Source organism: Melanerpes formicivorus, unplaced genomic scaffold, assembly GCF_026170545.1.
Source record: "Melanerpes formicivorus ecotype bairdi unplaced genomic scaffold, bMelFor1.0.p_v2 SCAF_8, whole genome shotgun sequence".
In the NCBI taxonomy this organism is placed as follows: domain Eukaryota; kingdom Metazoa; phylum Chordata; class Aves; order Piciformes; family Picidae; genus Melanerpes; species Melanerpes formicivorus.
The window spans coordinates 3,622,195-3,647,379 of NW_027142360.1; the positions used below are offsets into that span (position 1 = coordinate 3,622,195).

The window sequence follows — 25,185 nt, forward strand, 5'->3', positions numbered from 1 at the left end:
AGGGATGGTGACTCCACTACCACCCTGGGCAGCACATTGCAACGGCTAACAACTCTCTCTGTGAAGAACTTTCTCCTCACCTCAAGCCTAAACTTCCCCTGGCACAGTTTGAGACTGTGTCCTCTTGTTCTGCTGCTGGTTGCCTGGGAGAAGAGACCAACCCCCTCTTGGCTACAACTGTACTTGCTGCTCTTACACATCAGTACTAAACTCTTCAACACCACAGCAGGCTCTGTGCTGACAACACAGCACATCATTGGCAGGTCTCACTTCCCTAAGATGAACTAGGTTGTTACTCTGAAATAAACGAGCACTGCTTTGGTTGCTACTAAACAAAAGCAATGTCATTTAAGAATTGTAATTCTACAGAACCTGCTTTGGGTACATAAGTCAAAGCAGGATAAATGGGGAACTCCTGGCTTTGGGCTCCCCTAATGTCTTTATTAGAATAGAATAAATCTTTATTAGAATAAACCTTTATTAGAATAAACCAAACCAGGTTGGAAGAGACCTTCAAGATCATCGTGTCCAACCCATCAACCAATCCAACCCACCCAAACAGCTAACCCATGGCACCAAGCACCACATCAAGTCTCCTCCTGAACACCTCCAATGACGGTGACTCCACCACCTCCCCAGGCAGCCCATTCCAATGGGCAATCTTATACACATCTCCTGTCACCTGCACGTTGGCATTAAATAGCCTGCATAACTCTTTCAGTGCTTTGTGATGGGAACTTGTGGGGCTGTGACAGAAGCACTGCACTCCAAAGATAGGAAAGAATGATAGTAAATTATTTTATAAAGTGTAAATTAAGTCAGATTTCAGGAAGATCAATTTAAATTGTAGAGACAGGAAAGGAGGAGAGCCCACTGCTGTTGATTCTCCTACAAACAGTTCTGTTGAATTACAGGCACAGTAAGGGAAAACTTCCAAGACTCCCTTTCTTACCTCTGCTTGTTTTGCTTTGGGACTGTCGACTGGAGACAGAGGAAGGACACTGGATGACTGGATAGGGATGGATGGCTTGCATGGATCTAGAAAAAGCAAAAATGATTCCAAAACCACAGGAATGAGACCACTAATGTATTTTTCTTTTCTGTTGTTGTTACACACAAGAAGTTGTGACAAGTTTCTCAGCTTCTTATAAATCACAGGCTCACAGGATGTTAGGGGTTGGAAGGGACCTCTGGAGACCTTTGAATCCAACCCCCCTGGCCAGAGCAGGACCAGAGAATCCAGCACAGCTCACACAAGAACACATCCAGACAGGGCTTGAAATCCCCCAGAGAAGAAGACTCCACAGCCTTTCTGGGCAGCCTGCTCCAGTGCTCTGTGTCCCTTGGAGTAAAGAAGCTGGCCAAACATCTGGAGCATAGACAAAAACTTTTCAATGCCCAAAATGGCACAAACTTTTTAACGGAAAAACTCCTCCAAGAAGAAGCAGTCAGATAGGTTCTTGATTCTAATCCAAGAGATGCTCATTGTAACCCTTCTCTTCAATCTAACAAAGTGTACAGACTCTCTCAAGTGCATTGAGCTGATGAGAAAGCCACTGTTACCTTCTGTCACACTGCAAGAGGAACGTTCTGCTCCTTCCTCATCATCTTCATCATCGGAGACTTTTAATTCTGCTTCTTCTGCGCCACCCTGATGTAAGCGAAACTCTGCTTCTGCATCAGAGGGGATGTCATCTGGTCATGGATGGGGCCAGGGGGGAAACAAAGACAAAAACAAGAGAGCTTGGATACAATTCCATTAGGACATCTGCTTTGTAATTAGAAATCTTTCATAACCCTTTCTTTTCATTCACTTTTCATAACCAAAACACCGAAGCGTTTCGCTCCTTGTGCTAATGAGAGTAATTTAAGCAGTGAATGATGGACTATTAGTAGAAATAAATTAGTAATTGAAATAATAACTTGAACATTCTTCCAGAATATTGGTAATGTTCTCTGACATATGCAGTTCCATTTTGCACTAGGCAAGGGAAGACTTTTGGCCTCACACGTTTCCTTCCACTTCCGTTATTCAGCAAGATTAATACTGAACATGGACAAGTTAGCAGATGGTGAGAGGACACTAGAAATGTATTCTACAACCCATGGCATTGAGCTGCTTCTGTTTCCTTTTGCCTTTGACTCCTGGCTTCCTCTTGACTATTTGAAACAGATTACTTAAAGGAAGACCAGGTTCAAATACCCTCACAGGAAGTACTTTCTTCCAACACATTTCTGTTCCCACCACAGGTTTGACTGACGCATGGCGGTACCCTACCATCATCCAGCTCTGCACCCGTGTCTCCCTCTTCACCTGCCTGCCCTTCTGTGTCTGCAGGCTCTGTGTGCAGCTCATCCTCCACATCATTATCCTCACACGGAGCTAGAATATATTAAAATGTTGAGAAAAAGGAAAACAACAACCCCCTCCCCCCCCAGACCACACAGTGAAAAGGTTCTACATCGAACTGAACAACAGTTTACACTGGAGACACTTAATTTGTTACTGCCAAAACAAGAAACCCTGAAATGTGTCACCTGGAAAGACATCTGCAGGAAAAGGACACTTCCAGGCTCCAAGGAATCAAGGAGTGCCTGCCTCTGGGGAGTCACCAAAGCACTTCACATGAAAACAGGCAGGGCTTTTCTGAGCACAGGCCTTGTGAACAGCTAAACAAGAAGGGGACTGGGCAGACACCAAACCAGAATGAAGTTTATGGGTCTTTCAGAAAGATCTGGGTTTTTCCTTACCACACCAGGACAGTTGCCACCACTTTTTGGCACCTGTGTGTTAGGTGAAAACTGACATCTCACAATGTACCACAACGGTTCACCTTGAAATTGAAACAGACCTTGGAGGGTGTAAGCCACACAGAGCCTAGCTCTGGTATGGATTGTTATTACATTTGGAAACTGTTTAATTCTGTGCAGCTACAGGAATCTTTGGTTAAAGAGCCCAGGAGACTGAGTATGTGTACAAGTAGCTAGGACACCAATTAATTGAGATTTTTTTTTAAGAGATGTTCAAAACTTTTTCTGTTACAGACCATAATTTAATTTGCTGGCTCAAAATAAAAATGATTCTTGGATTTATACCTCTGAGAAAGGCCTTTGAGATTGCTACTGGTTACAGAATTTCTTTACAGGAGAAGCTGGACAAAACCTGTGGCCTCTAAATTTCATTATTAAATGGTACTTTTTTTACACCCCCCCCCCCCGAGCTTTTTGACACCTTGTCCCATCTCTGGGAACTATTTGCTTAATTAGGGGGTTTAGGTCAGCATTTTCATGAAACATTCCAAACATGAAAGAACGCCCCAAAACTTCCAGGTTTTATTCCACAGCAATGTCAGTCATCTGTGCTCTAGATTTGTGCAGCAAGTTAGCATCATTTCATGTTCAACAACATGCAGACATTTAACTCTGTTGCATAACCTATTGCAAATGCACACACGATCAGCATCTGTTATTATGCACTTTGTTTGCTAATTAGACATGTAGGATATGGTCCTACAGCCAGGAGAACATGAGAACAGAGAGATCTGTAACCTTTTTGCTTGCACCTGTGTCAGTAAACCAAGTGGTGCAAGCCTCTAGATGAAGGCATGCAGTGTCCTACTGGCATCTTTTTGGAGGGCTCCTGGTGTGACTCCCAGCAGTTAGTCCCCACAGCAGGGCTAGGGGCTGCTTCCTACAGGCAATTCAGACATGGTTCCCTGGTTCTGGATGACACAACAGTTTAGCTGTATGGGAGTGAATGATGCTGTGCCACTTCCCTTACGAGGAGAGACTGAGGGAGTTGGGGCTCTTCAGCTTGGAGGAGACTAAGGTGTGACCTCATTCAAGTCGATAAAGATGTGCAGGGTGAGTGCCCAGAGGCTGGAGCCAGGCTCTGCTGGGGGATGCCCAATGCCAGCACAAGAGGCAGTGGTGGAAGTTGAGGCAGAGGAAGTTCCACAGAAACTTGAGGAAAATGTTTTACCCTGTGAGGGTGACAGAGCCCTGGCACAGGCTGCCCAGGGGGGTTGTGGAGTCTCCCTCTCTGGAGATATTCAAAACCCACCAGGATGCATTCCTGTGTGGTCTGCTCTAGGTGATCCTGCTCTGGCAGGGGGGTTGGACTGGAGGTCCCTTCCAACTCCTAACATTCTGTGATTGTCCTGAGTCAGGGAGTAGGCCCTGATCCTTTTTGTTTGCTAGTGACAATGTGGCTTTTGGAACCACTTATATACTAACATTGCTCATTAAGACAATCTTGGAAACAAACCAACCCTTCCTAACACTGAGGTCATACAGCCTCTCCTCTGACACGGGCTTTTGTTTCCAAACACAGCCTGCAGTGGGTGGTTTGCTGTCTTCTTCCTCCAACCTGAGAATTTAATCTTTCTCCATGTTTTTCCCCTCTGTAGTATTCAGACAGACAAATGGAGAGCCTTGTTTTCTTTTCTGTCAGCTCCTGTGAAAAGTCAGTTACACTTAGGTGTGGTAAGGCACTGGCCCTCCCTTACATCAGAGGCTTAGAAAATCCAGAATCTTGCAGGTGTGAAGTGCAGGAGACTGAATCCTATGGCAAAGGCTGACTGCCCACAGGGGCAATCCCACTGAGCAAAACCAACCTGCATCTCACTCTGATTGTTGCTTAAGTATGCAGTAGCTTACACAAATCTGGAAGCAATGATGTCATGGGGATGGCTTTATGGTAGCAGCAAATGTGAGTAGGATTAATCAAAACTTGCACAAAATGTTAACTTTGATGTTAAGAATATCTGATACACCATGTATATGTGTGTCATCAGATCCAGAAACCATCAACTGAGAAGGTGTGGTGCTGAGGGGACATGATTTAGTGGTGACATGGTAGTGCTGGGTTAATGGTTGGAGTGGATGATCTGGAAGGTCCCTTCCAAACCAAACAGTTTTAGTTTGGTTCCCTTCTGAACCAAACAGTTCTAGGATTCTGAGACACTCACAGTGAGTACTGGAGAGAGAGGACAAAATTAAGTCTTCAATAGGTTGGTACACAAAACTCAACAGGAAATTACAGATGCATAGGTAAGTAACAACTTGGTGCAGGGGTGGATCTCATTTTGAGGGACACAGAGAGCTTGCAGGTGGCTGGTTATATCATACATATACTGTGCATATACGTATATACAGTTAGGGTAAGAAGCAAGAGGCCAAAAGCTGTCACACAACAACTCAGAAGCTACACACCATGGCAGCCAGAAACTGGGCTAAGCACTTGGGTTGATATCAGCTAGCAGCCATGAGCAGACTGCATTGTTTGCAGACATCTTGTAGACACTGCTGCCTGGCCAAAGCAGCAGCAGAAGCAAAGTTTTCTAAGCAAGCTAGCTATTGTGCTGTGCCAAAACAACTGAGCTAGAGATCAACTACCCAGCCACAAACTATTGCTGTTCCACTGGTTTAGACACATTCACTGCTTTACACAAACTTACTTCCTTACCCTAACCCCAGAGTCTTTACCTCATCACTTTTGTAAGAGAGCTTAGAGGCCCACGTATAAAAAGCCCCAGCTAATCCCAACCATCCTTCAACTTTCCTGAGGCTCTTCTAAACAAAGTCAATCCCAAGCCAAAGGAGACATGACAGGCACCACTACTGCTAAAGATCCCAGCTGCAGCTGCACTCTTCCTTCTTGTTTTCCTCACCAGACAAGAGCCTGCAACTGCCATAAAGAACTGCAACTGCTTTGAGCACCCTCTGCACCATCTCTCAACTTCAAGACAGCCCCAGGTTCTTTCAGTGAAGGAGCTAGGGGAAGAAGAACTGCTCCCATCTTCAGTTTACAGAGCAAATGGAAGCGCTCAGCTAGACGCCTCCTTCTGCCTCATTACACCCAAGATCATCTCTCTCTTTGGCCTGCCTTCAAGAAGGGTTACAACAAAGGTGGAGTCATGCAGGAAGGGGCTGTCTGGGCAAGGCGTGCATGCACACTCCCCCTTCCTCCCTCCCTCCAGGGCCAGGCATGCAGTAGCGACAGGGCCGTAAGTTCCAGGGTTAAAGTACCAGCTCAGCTGCCGAAGGCATGGAGGAGAGACGGGCAGGGTTATTGTGCATTGGAATACATAGAACATCACCAAACTACCTCCAGGGACCGTCTCCAGCCACGCCTGTACCGCCTCATGGCGTATGGAGGGAAGGTCGGACGCTGGATTTGAAAAACAATACATGGTAAGAAATCAAATGAGACCATCGAGGAGAGGCTAAAACACAAGAGTGACACAGGGAACACGTTCAGTAGCAAACACAGGAATAAAAACCTAGGAGATGTTAAACAAGAGATTCCAGGCTTGGGATTTAAAAAAACCAAAGTAACAGACAAATGTCAGGGGCTTAACCTTCCCTTGGGATCTGTAATGTTAGAGGAGATACAGACGGCACAGGAAGAAAGAGCACTGCGTCTAAGCAGCAGGCTGCTGCTGCTGTGCTCCACTTGGAGCTCTGCAGCTGAGCAACAAGAGAGGGGCAATCTAGCAGGCATCCCAGAACCTGTGCTGCCCAGGTGCTGATGCCAGCAGACAATGAAGAGCACTGGAAGGAGAGTCAGAGGGGCTTCTGTCTACCACCACACTGTCCCAGGCTTTCACATCGAACCCTACTGCTGCCGCTACTGCCAGGCTTTGCAGAACACCTCCTATCACAGAATACAGCTCAGCCAAGAACAAATCTTATCTGAGGTTGAACTGAGACTGAAAACTTGCAGCATACCCCAAAGTACTTACTGATGGCAGCCCTTTCAAAAGCCCAAACTGCTGATATGCTTGCCCACACCTGCACTGTATGACAAAATAATTGAAGCATCTAATCTAGTGCTCAAGATCCTCCTAGTTTGCCCCAGGTTTAGCAGAAGGGAAGGAAACAATGCCTTCCATCCCAAACTAAGTTGGCAAGACCACAAAATCAATTTTGGAGGGATCACCTTTTGCTGACAGGGGTACCAATGCATTATGGAAAAGTAGGAACTATAAATGCAAATTAAAATCTGATACAGACCCTCAAGCAGAGCCTAAAGTAATTTCCCTTGCAGTAAGCTAAAGAAACTGTGTTAACCATTTCTACTTAGTTTTGAAACACTGAACAACTACTCCAACCACAGTGACTGTTACAGATTGTTGAACACAGCCTGTTTCTGTGGTTGCAGTAGGAAGGAAATACTCATTTGTAAAGAGCACCAGAAAATCCCAGTGCATTCCACACACTGCACTGATCAGCATAGCCAAACTCATCTGGAACTGTATACCAAGTTGGATCAGGATTAAAACAAACCACAGTACTAGAGCTATGAGGAAAAGATCACTATCTGGAGTGGAATATGATCAAGCAAAATGAGGTAAAGCCCTAGGCTCTTTTAATAAGGCTCAGTCATTAAGTTAATTTCACATCTGCTGTAAAAGACACCCTCCCTTCCCACAGCATACTTACCCTCTACACAGGTCTGGCACAATGCTATGGACTCAGAGAGAGCCACTACTCAAACTGCATGGCTCAGTGTTGTACAGCCTAGGCTTCTGCAGATAAGGCATCTATGACAGTACTTACCATTAGACACACTGAAATATAGTCTAGAATAAAGTCAGCATGAACTGCTGGAAGGTGCTGACACGACAGCTAGACTATTGCCATTTTCTCCCTCCAAAGCTTTCCTTTAAGCAACTGGCAGCTCAAAGGTGACACACTCACTTCAAAAACAGATACACTGCCAAACACAGGGAGTCAAAGTCATTACTGATCAGATTTGCAAGCCCTTTGAACTCCATCACTCCTTACTAAGACCAGATGCAATTATACACTTGGAAAAGTGGCAGCAGAGAAATATTCTCAGTACAGAAGCTGAAGCTGTTCAATCTGTGCTGTAGCAGCTGCACAACACAGCCCTTCAGCTCTCCCTCAAGAGGCACAGAGACCTCACGGCCACCAAGAGCACCACAGCTCCTACTACTCAAGTCAGTTACCAAGGGCTGATTGCCAGCATTACCAAATCATGTGTGTAAGAGAGGAAAACTGCAAGAGAGTCAAAGCAGGCAGACAAACAGGTCAGAAGTCACACCACCACGAAGCTGAGGAAGCAGTCATTTTAAGCAGACACTGATCTGAAAAGCAGAATGTTTAACCAAGTGTAACTTCAGTGTAACCTGGAAGTGGTTCCTTGCAGGAACTGCTGCCCCTGATGAAGTACACTGCTCTTGAAGGGGGCAGAAACAACAGAGTTAAACAGCTGCAATGGTGACCCAGGAATTGATGGTGAAGGGCTGGGGGGAGATTACCTCTAGAGGTGGAGGACTTTGAGGTTGAAACCATTTTTTCCTCCTCCTCTTTTTCACGGATGTGTGTCCAGTGCACATCTGCCAGGATCTCCAGAGGATCAACCGGATTTACAATCTGCTGCAGCCTAATGTTTCCAGCTAGTAGGGGGAGGGCATGGAATACCAGGTTGTAGGCAGGGTGTGTGAAGGACAGGGAGGAAAAGATGGGAGAAGAGTGAAAAGGAAAGGTAACACACCATAGGAGGGGAAATGAGAAAAAGAAAAGATAATATTATTGGCTGAGATCAGTTTGCAAGGCAGACAGAAAAAGCTCAGCATTGTGTGTTCACACAGACCCCCATACAGCACTCCTCACTCTGCCCATCCATCCAAGCTGAAGAATGCCATTCCAAGGCAGAGAAATGCTAGTAAAACCATCAGTTGAGGTCATCTCTATTGCAAGCAGCTTTGCTGAAATGAAAGACATTCTCTGGGTGTCCAACAGTATGTGGCATGGAAATACCAATTGAGGAGAAATTTCCACCTCCTTCTGCCTTCTTGATACAATTATTGCCAAAGACATCTTGCTGTTAAAGGCAAGGGACAATCTGCACTGTAGTTTGATGCACCAAAACTAAAGGTCTTCCATTTCTTACTATGGGGTTCAGCACTTTTCTGCTCTGGGTACATCTTTCTTTGTGAATTAAATTCCATGATGGGTGTCCAAGCTCTATGCATGTGTGTATGCACACATGTGTGCACACTTTAGCACTTGCACTGCTTTAACTCCTGTTCTTTTGTACTGATTTGTTCAGGGGGTATTTTCTGAAGAACAACAGCACTTTCATTATGACTTCACAGCCCTCCCACTTCCCTCAAAGGGACTTTCTCTTGCAGAAATGAATTTGTCTAAGAGAAATTATGTTACTCCTCAATTACCTGCCTACACAAAGCTCAGCAGTTTATGGAGTGTCAAAGGGAACAATGGACATCTAAAGAAACTGCCTAGCAACTTAACTGCTGCAGCAAACTCACCTTGGCAGAATCCACCTTGAGGTATTACACTCACAGACCTTGTCTCTATTGCTATCTGCTCTGGGACTATACCTCAGGTTTTATTTACTCATAATAAAACAGCTCGTTTCATGGGGGACAGATGTTAAGCACCTGCAGGAGTGGCCTTCACAAGCAAGTGACTCATCCTAAAAGGAAAATGCCCACTTGCTTTACAAAGTTGGAAGTGAATGTTCACAACAGCTGGATTACCAATGAGTGGGGCAAAATATTGTTTCAGCAGTTCAGAAGTGCAAAAGCAGTTATGTGTTCACATGGTGCACCAGTGCTGGAAGGAACCATCAGCAGCCTTTAGAGGCTGCGCTCAGTCTTCCCTGCTGTCTCATTTTAACCTAGCTCTACACTCTCTCTGCCACATTTTCCCCAGACATTGACCAGGTGTTTGGGGCTTCTGTTTCAGCAATCACTGTGTGTGACATTTGGCATAAAACTACAGAAGAGACAGACAGAGGTGGCTGCAGGAAGAGCAGAATGACCAGGTGGTTACTCAGACGCACAAACTCAAATGCAGAGAGGGGGTCACCATTTAGCCAAGTATTTAGCAGCTTTATGTCTCTGTCACTTCAGCAGAGAGGTTTTGTACCAATTAGCACAACCACATCCTGCAGGGACAGGAACCTGGGCTTTTCTCACTCTGTACCAAAGCAGTCACATGCAGGCCCCAAGATGAGTAGAGTTAGCATTTGCATCGCCACACAGTTTGGTGTTAAAAGGTTTAGGTTTGCCAGCAATGGCTGAGAAGTATATAGTCCCTCAGCAAGGCTTGGAAAGAGCAGGTCCCACATGATCTGCATGCTTTAAAACAGATTTCTCTGGGATTTAAACCAGCATAACATACACACCTTCCGTTACTCCAAGGCTCTAGAGAGAGGCCTGAACCTGTCCTGATTAGGACCTGGGTCCTCACCTTGTCTAGCAAATGAGCAGCAGCAGGGCCAGCCATGAAGGACTGTTGCACTACAAGGCAAGATTCATGTTTCCTCCAGGTCTAAGTGCTTGACAATTTCAAATGACCCCTGGCTTAGTCTTCCATTAAGGCTGCCTGCTAAGCTTTGCTGGAAGCTGGACATAAATTGCATTGACATTTGGAAAGGGACTTTCCATGGCAGTACCTACCAGCATTCATAGCCAGTGGGCAGTCTCAGTGTTTCACTGTAATGGAATGAGAAGATCCCCACAAATCAACTCCTCAGGGGCCAAGGTCTGAAGCTTATCAGAAACTGCAGTGGGGGACTCCTACAGTTATGCTTTCCAGCCACCTTACTAATACTTCTCATTCTTACCACCAGAAAGTTAAATTAGAAAGAAATTCTAACACCTCTTTTCTTTAAAGCAAAACAAAACAAAACCCCAACAAAAACAGCAACAAAAAAATGAAGCCAGAAGCCAAGCTATGGTTGTCACAACATAAGCTGGAAAATGTGCAGTCTGATAACTGCATATGCCCCCCCCATCCAGGAAGGCATTTGGATTTTCCTCTTATGTCTTCTGGCTGTAATGAACCACACTGAGGGAATAAGGGACTTACAAACTACTAGGACCAAGTGCTTAAAAAAAGAACCCAAGCCACAAGAGACAACCATCAGGAATAAACTGCAAGAGACTGCAACATGGAAAATAACACAACTGGTTAGATTGGAATGTCAGATTAATTTTATGCCCATTGTGTGACTGACAAATCTTGAGAGATTGTCAAAGCTTGATTAGCTTCCCCCACAGACACACGCTCGAAGCACAGCAACTGAACTGCAAGTTTGCTGACACAGGCACCTAGCAGCAGTGTTTCTGATGTGTCCTCTTGCACAGGGGCTATGAGTCTGTGTGCATGGAACAAATCTAAGTATGTGGGGGTCACTGTTTGTGTGCATTGCAGTAGCAAATGGTCCAGGCTTACTAGACCTTTCCTGAAGTATTTAGCAGCTTTACCTTTTTCCTAAAACCAGTGGCAACATCAGAGCTGATCTATGGCACTTGGACAAGGAGCTCAAGGCAACAGCTACTGACTCAGTTTTTAGGGAGCTGGTAAGGAAATGAAATAAAACACAGAAACTTCTCATGTGGGACCTGCTCTTCAAAACATTCCCCACTCCTTGGGGGAAAGGGAAGTGAAGGCTGTATATGGGTACCTTTAAATGTACCCGTGTCCTCTTCATTTGAGAGATGTTGAAGCCAGAGGCCTTGCTGCAGCTCTTTCTCCCAAGGGCAATACTCCCCCTCTACAGCAGAGGGAGGCACACATCCACATAAAACACCAGACAAGCGTGTACACACACAAGCGATGGAGAGAGAGAGAAAGAGAGAGAGAGAAAGGACAGGATCAGAGAGAGAGACTGTCTGGAAACTCCCCACACTCCCGCTGCATTCAAAGTGTGTGACAAGAAAAGGGCCTGGATGACAAAGTGCATCCAAGCACACCAGGGCTGAGCAGACTAAACACACGACGAGCACAGCACCGTGCTTAAAAGGCAGTCTGGAGTTCCACAGACCTCACTCCTGGAGATACAGCTCCTACACTGGACAAGTAGCCACCCAGCCTGCACAGCTCACCAACAACAGTGCCACTGAGACTCCAAAAAATGGATCTCTGCTGGCACTAGGCAGCCAAAGACCTTCATGAGAAAGACCTTTGGAGTCTGCCAGTCTTCACAAAAAAAAGACACGTGAGGACAAAGACAAAGACAAGATCAGTGAGAACTCTGGCATGGTGGTGAAACACTGGAACATGTCTGCTGTTAGCACAAGCTCTGCATCCTGATGGCTGAGACAAACACAGGGGAAGGAGTCTTGCCTTAAGACTTTTCACAGAAATGCCTCAGAGGCAAAACAGGAACCACCTAAGGTCATCTTTCAACTAAGGTGAGATACAAGCAGCTGCTCCTGGGATGCCCTGATGACACTGACAGGGCACTCCCTGGTAGCGAGGCACTCGGCAAAAGTGAAACGACTGCCTTCCAAAGGCTTCCAGGGCTTGCTGCTAAAGAACAAAGGGCACATTCAACCCCCATTCTCAGCAATAATAAAAACAACAACAAAACAACACAGTATCACAAAGCTGGGAATTGCACGTGTTGGCAGGGTGTATGGGAAGCATATTGGGCTGCTACTAGTGCTGTAACTGCCCTCTGGGCAAAGGTCCTCTCTATCCAGAACGACCCACCTAAAGCTTTCCTTGACAGTAGCTCCCTCAAGACTCAAAGCAGTAAAGAAGTGAAAGAAGAACAGTTCTCCAAGGCAAATCTTTCTCATCCTGCATGGCAAATCCCTGCTGCCTAACAGAAAGGAAGGAGAAATCAATCTGTCTAACCTTCACTCGACTCCTCGTCTTCCTCCTCTTCGTATTCCTCATCATCATCCTCAAGCTCATGATTTTCCTCAGCCTCAATCTCCTCTTCGCTCTTTCCCTTCAGCAGGGCATGGATACGCACAGCCTCTTTCCATGGCACACCGCCCAAGTCTGAAGGGGGTTGCTGAGGCAGCAGTAGTTCATCTTCTTCCTCCTCATCTTCCTCCTCCATCTCAGACTCTGAACTACTGTAAAGAATTTAGGAACAAACAAACAGTTAGCTTGCTAAGACCATCCTCAGGTCAGTAACAAGTGGTTCAACACCCACAAACCCAAAAGGTACAATGGAACCCATGACATTAACTATCTGCTGTCAGCATTTCATGAGTGCTCAGTGACAGCATCACACCTGGGCTGCAAGTGATAGGCCCTGCCCTGGTTTGGTTTTTTAAGATGGTGAAGCAGCAGCAAAGTGCTTGTAGAGCTGGATCCAAATATTTGAGCAGCATTCATACAGTTTGTAACACCTGAATACAGCAGAAAGAAACTCTGCACTGGGTTAGGAACTGGCTGAAGGGCCATGCCCAGAAACTGGTGCTGAATGGTGCCACATCCAGCTGGCAGCCAGATGCCAGTGGTGTGCCCCAAGGATCAGTGCTGGGCCCAATCCTGTTCAATATCTTTATCAATGAGCTGGATGAGGGGATTGAGTCCATCATCAGTAAGTTTGCAGAGGACACCAAGTTGGAGGCAGGAGTTGATCTATTAGAAGGTAGGAGAGCTCTGCAGAGGGACCTTGACAGGCTGCACAGATGGGTGGAGTCCAAGAGCATGAGATCGAACACATCCAAGTGCCAGGTTCTACACTTTGGCCACAGCAACCCCATGCAGTGCTACAGGCTGGGGTCAGAGTGGCTGAGAGCAGCCAGGCAGAGAGGGACCTGGGGGTGCTGGTCGATAGTAGGTTGAACATGAGCCTGCAGTGTGCCCAGGTGGCCAAGAGGGCCAATGGCATCCTGGCCTGCATCAGGAACAGTGTGGCCAGCAGGAGCAGGGAGGTCATTCTGCCCCTGTACACTGCACTGGTTAGGCCACACCTTGAGTCCTGTGTCCAGTTCTGGGCCCCTCAGTTTAGGAAAGATGTTGAGATGCTGGAAGGTGTCCAGAGAAGGGCAAGAAAGCTGGGGAGGGGTCTGGAGCACAGCCCTGTGAGGAGAGGCTGAGGGAGCTGGGGTTGCCTAGCCTGGAGAAGAGAAGGCTCAGGGGAGACCTTCTTGCTGTCTACAACTACCTGAAGGGAGGTTGTAGCCAGGTGGGGGTTGGCCTCTTCTCCCAGGCAACCAGCAACAGAACAAGAGGACACAGTGTCAAGCTGTGCCAGGGGAGGTTTAGGCTGGAGGTTAGGAGAAAGTTCTTCCCAGCAAGAGAGATTGGCCATTGGAATGTGCTGCCCAGGGAGGTGGTGGAGTCCCCATCACTGGAGGTGTTTAGGAAGAGCCTGGCTGATGCACTTGGTGCCATGGTTTAGTTGATTAGATGGTGTTGGGTGATAGGTTGGACTTGATGATCTCAAAAGTCTTTTCCAACCTGGTTAAGTCTATTCTATTCTACTTTCTTCATGTTGCTTTGGATAAACAAGTGCAAGAGTTCTTAGCAGTGTCAGAATGCAGAAGGTCACAGCTGCTGCTAGCATTTGGGACAGCTAAGATGGTTTTGGCATTGCTGGGGGTGAACCACGGACGGCTTTGGGAGTGGTAAGAACACACAACACAACTATCAGGCCAAAGGACAGAGCAGGTGGCTAAGGAAAGCTGCTAAAAACCCCACCCAAAACCACTACAAAACTCCTCATTCCCCTCCATCAGACAGAACTATAGTAAGTGTCCAATTAAGCACACTGTGTACATAGCAGTAAGAAACTGTGGGAAGCAGTGCAAGGATAATTACAATAATGAGCTCAGTATTCACACAGTTAAGTTTAAAACATGGGAAGCAGTAAACCATTAGTACTCTTACTAAACACCTCTGTTTAATTCTAACAGTTCCTCTGCATTCCTGTGTGATCTGCTCTAGGTGCTCCTGCTCTGCCAGGGAGGTAGGACTGGATGAGCTTTCAAGGTCCCTTCCAGCCCCTAACATCCTGTGATAAGCAGAGGGGCTAGAACAAGGGCCCATACATTCTATCCAGCTCACTCTTACGTGCTGGACTACCTAGAGGTACCATGGAGAAAGACAGCTACATTTGGCACTGGAAAATTGATGTGAAGGGCAGCACACTGACAGAACATATCTGCAAGGTGAAAGGGTCCTCTTCCTTTCCTTTTCATTACTAGATAATTGTCATAAAAGAACTGCATTTATTACAGCCACATGCCAGTGACATCCTGGCTTGAATCAGAAACACTGTGGCCAGCAGGGACAGGAGGTGATCATCTCCCTGTGCTCAGCACTGCTGAGGCCACACCTTGAGTGCTGTGGTCAGCTCTGGGACCCTCACTACAGGGAGGACATTGAGGGGCTGGAGAGTGTCCAGAGAAGGGCAAAGAGGCTGGGGAAGGGTCTGGAGTGCCTGGCCTATAAAAAGGGGCTGAGGGAGCTGGGGGTGTTCAGGCTGGAGAAGAGGAGGCTGAGGGGAGACCTCATTGCTCTGCAACTTCCAGAAGGGAGGTTGGAGTGAGGAGGGGGCAGCCTCTGCTCCTTGGTGGCAAGGGACAGGAGCAGAGGAAATGGTTCAAGCTGATGACTGGATGAGCTTGCAGGTCTCTTCCAACAGGATGTTTTCTGACATGCTGTGATTTTATGTGAAATCTTACAGGGCCCAAATTCATCTGCTTGCAAATGACTGAAGTTTGGCTGATTCATCATAGAATCAGTAAGGTTGGAAAAGACCTCAGAAATCATCAAGTCCAACCAATCACCCTACACCTCAGGACCAACTAAACCATGGCTTCAAGTGCCACAACCAATCCTGTCTTGGATGGTGACTCCACCACCTCCCTGGGCAGCACATCCCAATGGCCAATTACTCTTTCTGGGAAGAACTTTCTCCTCACCTCCAGCCTAAACTTCCCCTGGCACAGCTTGAGACTGTGTCCTCTTGTTCTGGTGCTGTATCCAAGTACAGCATTCTACTTCTGCTTCCCTAGAAAATTATCACTCTAGTTTAAAGCAGAAGCCATTGCACATGGGCATCAAGAAGGAGAACCAACAAGTAGAAAACAACAAAGCTTAAGTTTTGTGTAAGTCTACGAAGTGCAACTTGCACAGTTGTGATTGTCTGCCGTGCCCAGGTTTGACCACAGATTCTGACAAAATGACAGCTTCAAAAACAAATACAAAGAGTATCACTCTATTATGCTGCTGATAGACAGCTCAGATGAAGAACTTCAGTGAGTCTAACATTACACAAAGATATCATGTCTACATCATTCTATTTATCTGCTTGTCTGAGAGACAATTTTTGATAGCCAAGCTGATAAGCAAATCACTTTTGTTCATGCTCCCATCATGTCCATAGGCTCTGAAATTGTCCTCACTGCACATACAGAACGTTATTTTGCTCAAACTCCAACCCAATTTTCACATAGTATCATAGCATCATTCAGGAGTTGGAAGGGACCACAAGGATCATCTAGTTCCAACCCCCCTGCCATGGGCAGGGACACCCCACACTACATCAGGCTGCCCAGAGCCTCATCCAGCCTGGCCTTAAACACCTCCAGGGACGAGGCCTCGACCACCCCCCTGGACAACACATTCCAGGGCTTCACCACTCTCATGGGGAAGAACCTCCTCCTCACATCTAGTCTGAATCTCCCCACCTCCAGCTTCATTCCATTCCCCCTAGTCCTATCACTGCCTGAGATCCTGAGCAGTCCCTCCCCAGCCTTCCTGTAGCCTCCTTCAGATCCTGGAAGGCCACAATGAGGTCACCACAGAGCCTTCTCTTCTCCAGACTGAACAGCCCCAACTCCTTCAGTCTGTCCTCATAGGAGAGGTGCTCCAGCCCTCTGATCATCCTCCTGGCCCTTCTCTGGACACATTCCCGCACCTCCACATCCCTCTTGCAATGGGGGCTCCAGAACTGGAGGCAGTACTCCAGGTGGGGTCTCACCAGGGCTGAGTAGAGGGGGAGGATCACCTCCCTTGCCCTGCTGGCCACACTTCTCCTGATGCAGCCCAGGATCTGATTGTCTTTATGGGCTGCAAGTGCACACTGAGAGCTCCTGGTGAGCTTCTCCTCCCCCAGCACCCCCAAGTCTCTCTCCTCAGGGCTGCTTTCTAGCCAGTCCCTGCCCAGCCTGGATTTGTGCCTGGGATTGTCTCAACCCAGATGGAGGACCCTGAACCAAATACTTATACATACTTATACATCCTGAACCAAATACTTATTTTTTACCAGGCTGCCTGCTTTTCCCATGCTAAACACTGTGTACAACACTGTGGCATGCCAGGGGCTGGGTGCATGTTCCAGAAGGAAACATCTTCCAGTGGCTTGACGCAGATATTGTCACAGAGACAAAACGTGCTGTTCCCCTCCTCCCTGCTCAACTCTCCCACCACTTTGGTGTGGAAATAAACATGACAGGTGCTGCATGCTGAGGCTTTTGTGAGCTGTCAGTGAGGTGTCCTGCTGCTCCAACTGCTGCCCTGAGTGCTGAATGGGATGAGCTGCTGCTCTTCCAGCAGCCAGCTTATCGCATGTAACACTGACGGCACACATTCCTCACCACATGGCTCACTTGACTGCCTTGGGGCTTTATTTATCACTGGGGTTTTGTTTGACCTTTGAAAACTGAGAAATAAGAAACTGAAAGATAGCAGGGAGATGGCCTGGTACAGTAGGCATCCCTTTCAAATGGCAACCCTGTGCCACAGGAATTAATTCAATCACTGAAACTTTTCTTCTCCCCTATAAAAGAGAGATCAAAGACCAAAGTCAGCTGCTGTACAGAATTTGTATTAGCAGCTGAATAGCTTGTTAAAAGCATACCTACACAGATTTAGTGCTGAGGAGAGGAATCCAAACCTCAAGTGAGGAAATTAACCTGTTCTCTTCCCTTGCCATGTGGCCTTCCTTCAAAACTGGGAACTACTGCAAGCTAAATAAGGCATTTGAAAGGTTTTCTGCCCCTCCAAACTGTGCGCCCAGGGTCTGGTCAGCTTTGCTTGCTGAAGCTTGAAAAGGCATACTTTGGATACACTTTGCTGTGTGCATGCTTCTAAGTGTATGTGTGCTGGGAAGCTGTGCACTAAATGTGTGGTACCTACTCCATGTAGTGTTAACGCTTCAGTGAGCCTTGAACCAAACCTATCGCTCTAAGACATGGAGGGAACAACGAGTTCCCCATCTCTGCCGGCTCCTAGCCCTGCGGTGCTGCACCACGACAGTGAAGATGATCAAATCAGGGCTTTGCTTGGCTTGTTGCACAGAGAAACTTACTTTCTTTTGCTGCTGAAAAAGTGGTCAGAGTCCCAGCACCTCCCCTCTTCCTTTTTCTAATTCAGTGTCCTGTGATGTATGACTGAGAGCTGAACAAAGGATACCTGAGAGCTACATGGTCTAGAAAAATCTCTCACAGTATCGCAGTATAACTTAGGTTGGAAAGGACCTCGAGGATCATCGAGTCCAACCTATCAACACAGACCCCATGACTAGACCATGGCACCAAGTGCCACGTCCAATCCCCTATTGAACACCTCCAGGGACAGTGACTCCACCACCTCCCTGGGCAGCACATTCCAATGACGAATGACTCGCTCGGTGAAGAACTTTCTCCTCACCTCGAGTCTAAACCTCCCCTGGCACAGCTTGAGACTGCATCCCCTTGTTCTGGTGCTGCTTGCCTGAGAGAAGAGACCAACCCCTTCCCGGCCACAACCACCCTTCAGGTAGTTGTAGAGGGCAATGAGGTCACCCCTGAGCCTCCTCTTCTCCAGGTTAAACAACCCCAGCTCCCTCAGCCTCTCCTCACAGGGCTGTGCTCAAGGCCTCTCCCCAGCCTTGTTGCCCTTCTCTGGACACATTCAAGTGTCTCAATGTCCTTCTTAAACTGAGGGGCCCAGAACTAGACACAGGACTCAAGGTGTGGCCTAACCAATGCAGAGTACAGGGGCACAATGACTTCCCTGCTCCTGCTGGCCACACTATTCCTAATGCAGGCCAGAAACAGTACAGTACATTGCTTGCCACATTGGGATTTGGGATAGAAATTTTGCCAGGTCAATTTAAGAGGGAATTGGATGCATTTTCTCTTTCCTCTCTGTCATGGAGCCTGAGTTAGCCACTAAACACTGGTTTCTGCATGCAGAATTAAACCATTCAGCCTACTATAGACAGGAATACTTGGCCTAATACAGGTTACAGGGACCTAAATAGAACAATGGGAAAGAAGTTAACACCCCACCAAAAACACCAAACCAAACCCCAAAATCAAACTCATTAATCTAATAGTGTACTGCCCTCCATCACCAAAATCTCATAAAACATCTCTTGGAGATGATCAACAGCTTCATGCAAAATGCCAAAACTCCACTTCAAATAACTCTTCTCCCTTGGAAGCCTTTGGCCATTTAATAACAGTAATGCTCTATACTAGTAAATTCTGGTTTAGAGCTAGAGACATAAATGACGAAACACCCCTCAGTATCATTAGTGACTACTGTCCCACCTGATATAATTCCCAATCCTGAGCAGGGAACAAAAGGATGGATGATGAAGCAAACAGTTTGCATCTCCTACAAACAGTGGTCCCTCTGAATAATCTCAGGTCTAAGTAAACATCCCAATTATGTAAACCATCAAAACAGCATCTTCCTAGCACGCTAAGGAATTGATCCTAGGTGATCCTGCTTTGGCAGGGGGAAATGGATTTGATCTCTGGAGGTCCGTTCAAACCTCTAATGTGCTGTGATACTGTGACTGTGAAGATCAAAAGCATTCTTCAAGGGCCAATGGCATCCTGGCCTGCATCAGGAAGAGTGTGGCCAGCAGGAGCAGGGAAGTCATTGTGCCCTGTACTCTGCATTGGTTAGGCCACACCTTGAGTCCTGTGTCCAGTTCTGGGCCCCTCAGTTTAAGAAGGACATCGAAACACTTGAATGTGTCCAGAGAAGGGCAACAAGGCTGGGGAGAGGCCTTGAGCACAGCCCTGTGAGGAGAGGCTGAGGGAGCTGGGGTTGCTTAGCCTGGAGAAGAGGAGGCTCAGCGGTGACCTCATTGCCCTCTACAACTACCTGAAGGGAGGTTGTAGCCAGGAAGGGGTTGGTCTCTTCTCTCAGGCAAGCAGCACCAGAACAAAGGGATGCAGTCTCAAGCTGTGCCAGGGGAGGTTTAGGCTGGAGGTGAGGAGAAAGTTCTTCACCGAGCGAGTCATTTGTCATTGGAATGTGCTGCCCAGGGAGGTGGTGGAGTCACCATCCCTGGAGGTGTTCAAGAGGGGATTGGATGTGGCACTTGGTGCCATGGTCTAGTCATGGGGTCTGTGTTGATAGGTTGGACTCGATGATCCTTGAGGTCCTTTCCAACCTAAGTTATACTGTGAGACTGTGATACTATCTCTCAATGATTTTGTGACAACTACTTCCAGTAGCTCTACCTGGATGTGTTTGGATCCTGCTGTGCTTACATATATTTTTGTGGAAAAGGAAACTTGTGAAGGCACAACATGGTTTCCAAACAACTATTGATTTGAATGATTCTCCCCCTCTACACCACTCTGGTGAGACCCCACCTGGAGTACTGCACCCAGTTCTGGAATCCCTATTACAAGAAAGATCTGGAGGTGCTGGAAAGTGCGCAGAGAAGGGCCACGAGGATGAGCAGAGGGCTGGAGCTGCTCTGCTATGGAGACACACTGAGAGAGTTGGGGTTGTTCAGTCTGGAGAAGAGAAGGCTCCCAGGAGACCTTCTTGTGGCCTTCCAGTATCTGAAGGGAGATACAAGAAAGCTGGAGAGGGACTTTTTAGGATGTTGAGTAGGACTAGGGGGAACAGAGCAAAACTGGAAGTGGGTAGATTCAGATTGGATGTTAGGAAGAAGTTGTTCCCCATGAGGGTGGTGAGAGCCTGGCACAGGTTGCCCAGGGAGGTGGTGGAAGCCTCATCCCTGGAGGTGTTTGCAGCCAGGCTGGATGTGGCTGTGAGCAGCCTGCTGTAGTGTGAGGTGTCCCTGCCCACGGCAGTGGGGTTGGAACTGGCTGATCCTTGAGGTCCCTTCCAACCCTGACAATTCTATGATTCTATGATTCACAGGAACCTTCTTAACTGCTAGTTACAAGAACAGAAATCACAGAATGTTAGAAATTGGAAGGGACCTCAACAGATCATCCAGTCCAGTGCTCCTGCCAAAGCAGGATCACCCAGGGCAGTCTGCACAGGAATGCAGCCAGGTGGGTTTGGAAAGTTTCCAGAGGAAGAGACTCCACAACCTCTCTGGGCAGCCTGCTCCAGGGCTCCAACACCCTCACTGTAAAGAAGATTTTCCTCAAGCTGAGCTGAAATCTTCTACGTTCAAGTTTGTGTCCATTGGTCCTTGGCTTATTGCTGTGCACCACAAGATGAAATACCTGGGTACATAAGCGTCCCGAAGGGACAAAGCACCTCAAAAATAGAATAGAATAAACCAGGTTGGAAGAGACCTTCAAGATCATCGCGTCCAACCTAACACCCAACACCACCTAATCAACTAACCCATGGCACCAAGCACCCTGTCAAGTCTCCTGAACGCCTCCAGTGACAGCGACTCCACCACCTCCCCGGGCAGCCCATTCCAATGGGCAATCACTCTCTCTGTGTAAAACTTCCTCCTGACCTCCAGCCTGAACTTCCCCTGGCGCAGCCTGAGGCTGTGTCCTCTTGTTGTGGTGCTGGCTGCCTGGGAGAAGAGACCAACCTCTGCCTGTTTACAACCCCCCTTCAGGTAGTTGTAGAGACCAATAAGGTCACCCCTGAGTCTCCTCTTCTCCAGGCTAAGCAACCCCAGCTCCCTCAGCCTCTCCTCACAGGGCTGTGTTCCAAGCCCCTCACCAACTTCATTGCCCTTCTCTGGACACCTTCCAGCAAGTCAACCTCCTTCCTAAACTGAGGGGCCCAGAACTGGACACAGGACTCAAGGTGCGGCCTAACCAGTGCAGTGTACAGGGGCAGAATGACCTCCCTGCTCCTGCTGCCACACTGTTCCTGATGCAGGCCAGGATGCCATTGGCCCTCCTGGCCCCCTGGGCACACTGCAGGCTCATGTTCATCCTACCATCGATCAGCACTCCCAGGTCCCTGTCTGCCTGGCTGCTCTCAGCCACTCTGACCCCAGCCTGTAGCTCTGCATGGGGTTGTTGTGGCCGATGTGCAGAACCTGGCACTTGGATGTGTTCAATCTCCTGCCCTTGGCCTCTGCCCATCTGTCCAGCCTGTTGAGGTCCCTCTGCAGAGCCTCTCTACCCTCCAGCAGATCAACTCCTGTTTCAACTGTTACTTGTTCCTGCTGGTGAGATATCTGTCCCGCAACCCACTATTTCCAACCAGTAAGTAGGTTTCAACAGTATTTTTTCATATTGATAGCCTCCTTAGGATCACAGCAATAAGCAAAACGTTTCTAACCACTCAGAAATGGCCAGTCTGGTAAATACTACGTTTTTAGAAGCTAAAGGGAAAAGAATGCCAAAGTCTGTTAGGATAGGTTAAAAAAAAAACCCAAACCAACAACTTATGGGCAATGTGTGCTCACCTGCTGGGCACATCCTCTTCTGTTCCTTTGTCTAACACGCTGCTCAGATTATGCTCTGCAAGAGTCTCCTCGGGAACCTCCTCCAGCTCTTCCTCCCGCTGCAGCGACAGGCGGTAGTTCTCCAGCTCAATCCGCTCCGGCGTGCCACGCAGCCGCTTGGCGAGGCTGGGCTCTTCCAGGCCATTCACATTAGAACCTAAAGAATAAGCCAGTGGATAAATAATAAATGCAACAGTCAGAGTTGTATTCAAAAAGAAAAACAGAGTGAGCAATTGGGAGTAGAAGGGCACAAGGCAGAGGGAGGTAAATAAAGCAAGAGAATACCTTAGGTCATTATCCTGTTCACCACTACTGGCAGAAACTGCTGGGGAGCCAAACTGCAAAAGGGAATCTTAGTGGTTTTGGCCAACAGTTGCTAAAAACAATGTTATATGTACTAGTGGAAATATGAAATAGAATCAGAGATTCAATAAGGTTGGAAAAGACCTCAAGGATCATCAAGTCCAACCTGTCACCACAGACCTCATGACTACTAAACCATGGCTCCAAGTGCCACATCCAATCCCCTCTTGAACACCCCCAGGGATGGTGACTCCACCACCTCCCTGGGCAGCACATTCCAACGGCTAACAACTCTCTCTGTGAAGAACTTTCTCCTCACCTCCAGCCTAAACCTCCCCTGGCACAGCTTGAGACTGTGTCCTCTTGTTCTGGTGCTGCTTGCCTGGGAGAAGAGACCAACCCCACCTGGCTACAACCTCCCTTCAGGTAGTTGTAGAGAGCAATGAGGTCTCCCCTGAGCCTCCTCTTTTCCAGGCTAAACAACCCCAGCTCCCTCAGCCTCTCCTTGCAGGGCTGTGCTCAAGGCCTCTGAGGCATTACAGCTGCAATGAAGCCTGTGTCGGGGACAGCCTAGCTACAGACTGAATGTATTTTACAAGACATACAAATCATAGAATGAACAAGGTCAGAAAAGATCTCAGAGATCTCAAGTCCAACCTATTACCTAACCTCATGACTAACTAAATGCTACAGGGCAACCCTGATACTTTGTTAAAGTTGTTAAGAGTCAGTCTACAGAGTTAGGGAACAAGAAAGTACTTCCCCCTACTTAAAGAGAAGGGAGATAGAGAATGAAAAAGGCCCACTGGGAGCAAGTTCTAATATTTATTACAGACTGAAATTAACATGTGTTTGAATCTTGTTTGTGATGAAGTGAAGCACAGGGCACATCTAGGTAAGATGTTTGCAAACACAAATCCCATCGGTCCCAGAAAACTGTAAGGACGTGTGAACCAGCTGGAAGAAATTATGTGGGACCTTCATGGGCACTGTGGCACTCAGTGAATTGAAGTCTAACCTGCATGCATGCATCTCTTTCTGGAACTCTAGTATTTTAGCTTAAATACCCCTTAATTTTAGCTTCAATACCCCTGTTTACCCTTCTCCAGCTTACTACTAACAGGACCCAACCTTTGCTAGCTTCTGTTTTGCTTTGCTAAACAAGCCAAGCCTTCCTCTCACGAGGTGAGCTCCTCAGTGTGTTGATCCTTCCCTACATCTCTGCACCTGTTCCAGTTTGGATTCATCTTTCCAGAGCCTGGGTGATGAGAATTGAGCAGAGTTTTCCAGCTGAGGCTTTATCAGCATAATGCACAACCCTGCCAGAAAACTCTCATCTGATCCACGCTGAGAACACGCTTGGCTCTTTATACCTCACATAACACTGGAGGCTTCTATTTACTGCCTGATAGCCAGCTCTTTCTCCTTCACTGCTCTCCACTGATAAGCACCTCGATGGCAGCCAAAACTCTCACCACTTTCTTAGTGCATGACCTTGTGCTTTCTATTATTACATTTCTGTTTTTAATATTACAGTCTGTGACATTTTGCAGCTCTTGGGGTATGACATGCTTCGCCTCCTCTGCACTGAGGAGCGTTTGAAACCTTGCCTCAGCAATGAATTTCATTAGCAGATTTGTTTTTCATGCCAGTAACCTTAGCAGAAGCATTAGAAAAATCAGTCCCCAGCTGTTTAGGAACAGGTTCTGCACCATGAGGGTGGTGGGACACTGGAACAGGTTGCCCAGGGAGGTGGTTGGAGCCCCATCCCTGGAGACATTCAAGGTGAGGCTGGACAGGACTCTGGGCAACCTGATGCAGTTGAGGATGTCCCTGCTGAGTGCAGAGGGGGTTGGACTGGATGAGCTTTGGAGGTCCCTTCCAACCCAGCCCATTCCATGGTTCCATGATTTTTTTGTGGAACTCCACAGTGTGCAGTGACACCCAACCTACCATTTCCTTTCTCAATAAAACCTTTTAATCTCTCAATGAACACCATGAGGGTGCTGAGAGACTGGCACAGGTTGCCCAGGGAGGTGGTGGAAGCCTCATCCCTGGAGGTGTTTGCAGCCAGGCTGGATGTGGCTGTGAGCAACCTGACGTAGTGTGAGGTGTCCCTGGCCATGGCAGGGAGGTTGGAACTGGCTGATCCTTGAGGTCCCTTCCAACCCTGACAATTCTATGACTCTATGATTCAACTTCTCAGCTACATTCATGTACTATCTCCTCATTGTATCCAGTCTAAATAATTATTGCCACCTGGCACCCTTCAGTTGCTTTACTGCAGCCCAGACTGCTCCAGCACACTGCATTTCCCTTACAGAGCTGATCAGTTACCTTGTGGATAAAAGTTGTCCAGCTAGCCCAACTTTGGTGAATCCACTTCACAGTTTGTATCACTTGGCTTTATAAAGTCAAAGGACTGAACTTACAGAACTAATAGTCTTCAGTTATTCCTTCAAAGGAAATGTTTTCCCTGCTGTTTAGATTACATG

General features: G+C 47.4%; 1 protein-coding gene across 1 annotated transcript in view; it reads right to left on the minus strand.

The window, feature by feature from the left end:
* MICAL3 (microtubule associated monooxygenase, calponin and LIM domain containing 3) overlaps window positions 1-25,185 on the minus strand; it is a 219,649-nt gene that overhangs the window by 36,732 nt on the left and 157,732 nt on the right. Inside the window, 8 exon segments of the mRNA XM_068141849.1 lie at window positions 953-1,038; window positions 1,564-1,695; window positions 2,279-2,383; window positions 6,110-6,172; window positions 8,289-8,426; window positions 11,468-11,557; window positions 12,646-12,872; window positions 22,349-22,544. Of these exon segments, the coding sequence (XP_067997950.1) occupies window positions 953-1,038; window positions 1,564-1,695; window positions 2,279-2,383; window positions 6,110-6,172; window positions 8,289-8,426; window positions 11,468-11,557; window positions 12,646-12,872; window positions 22,349-22,544 (1,037 nt within the window).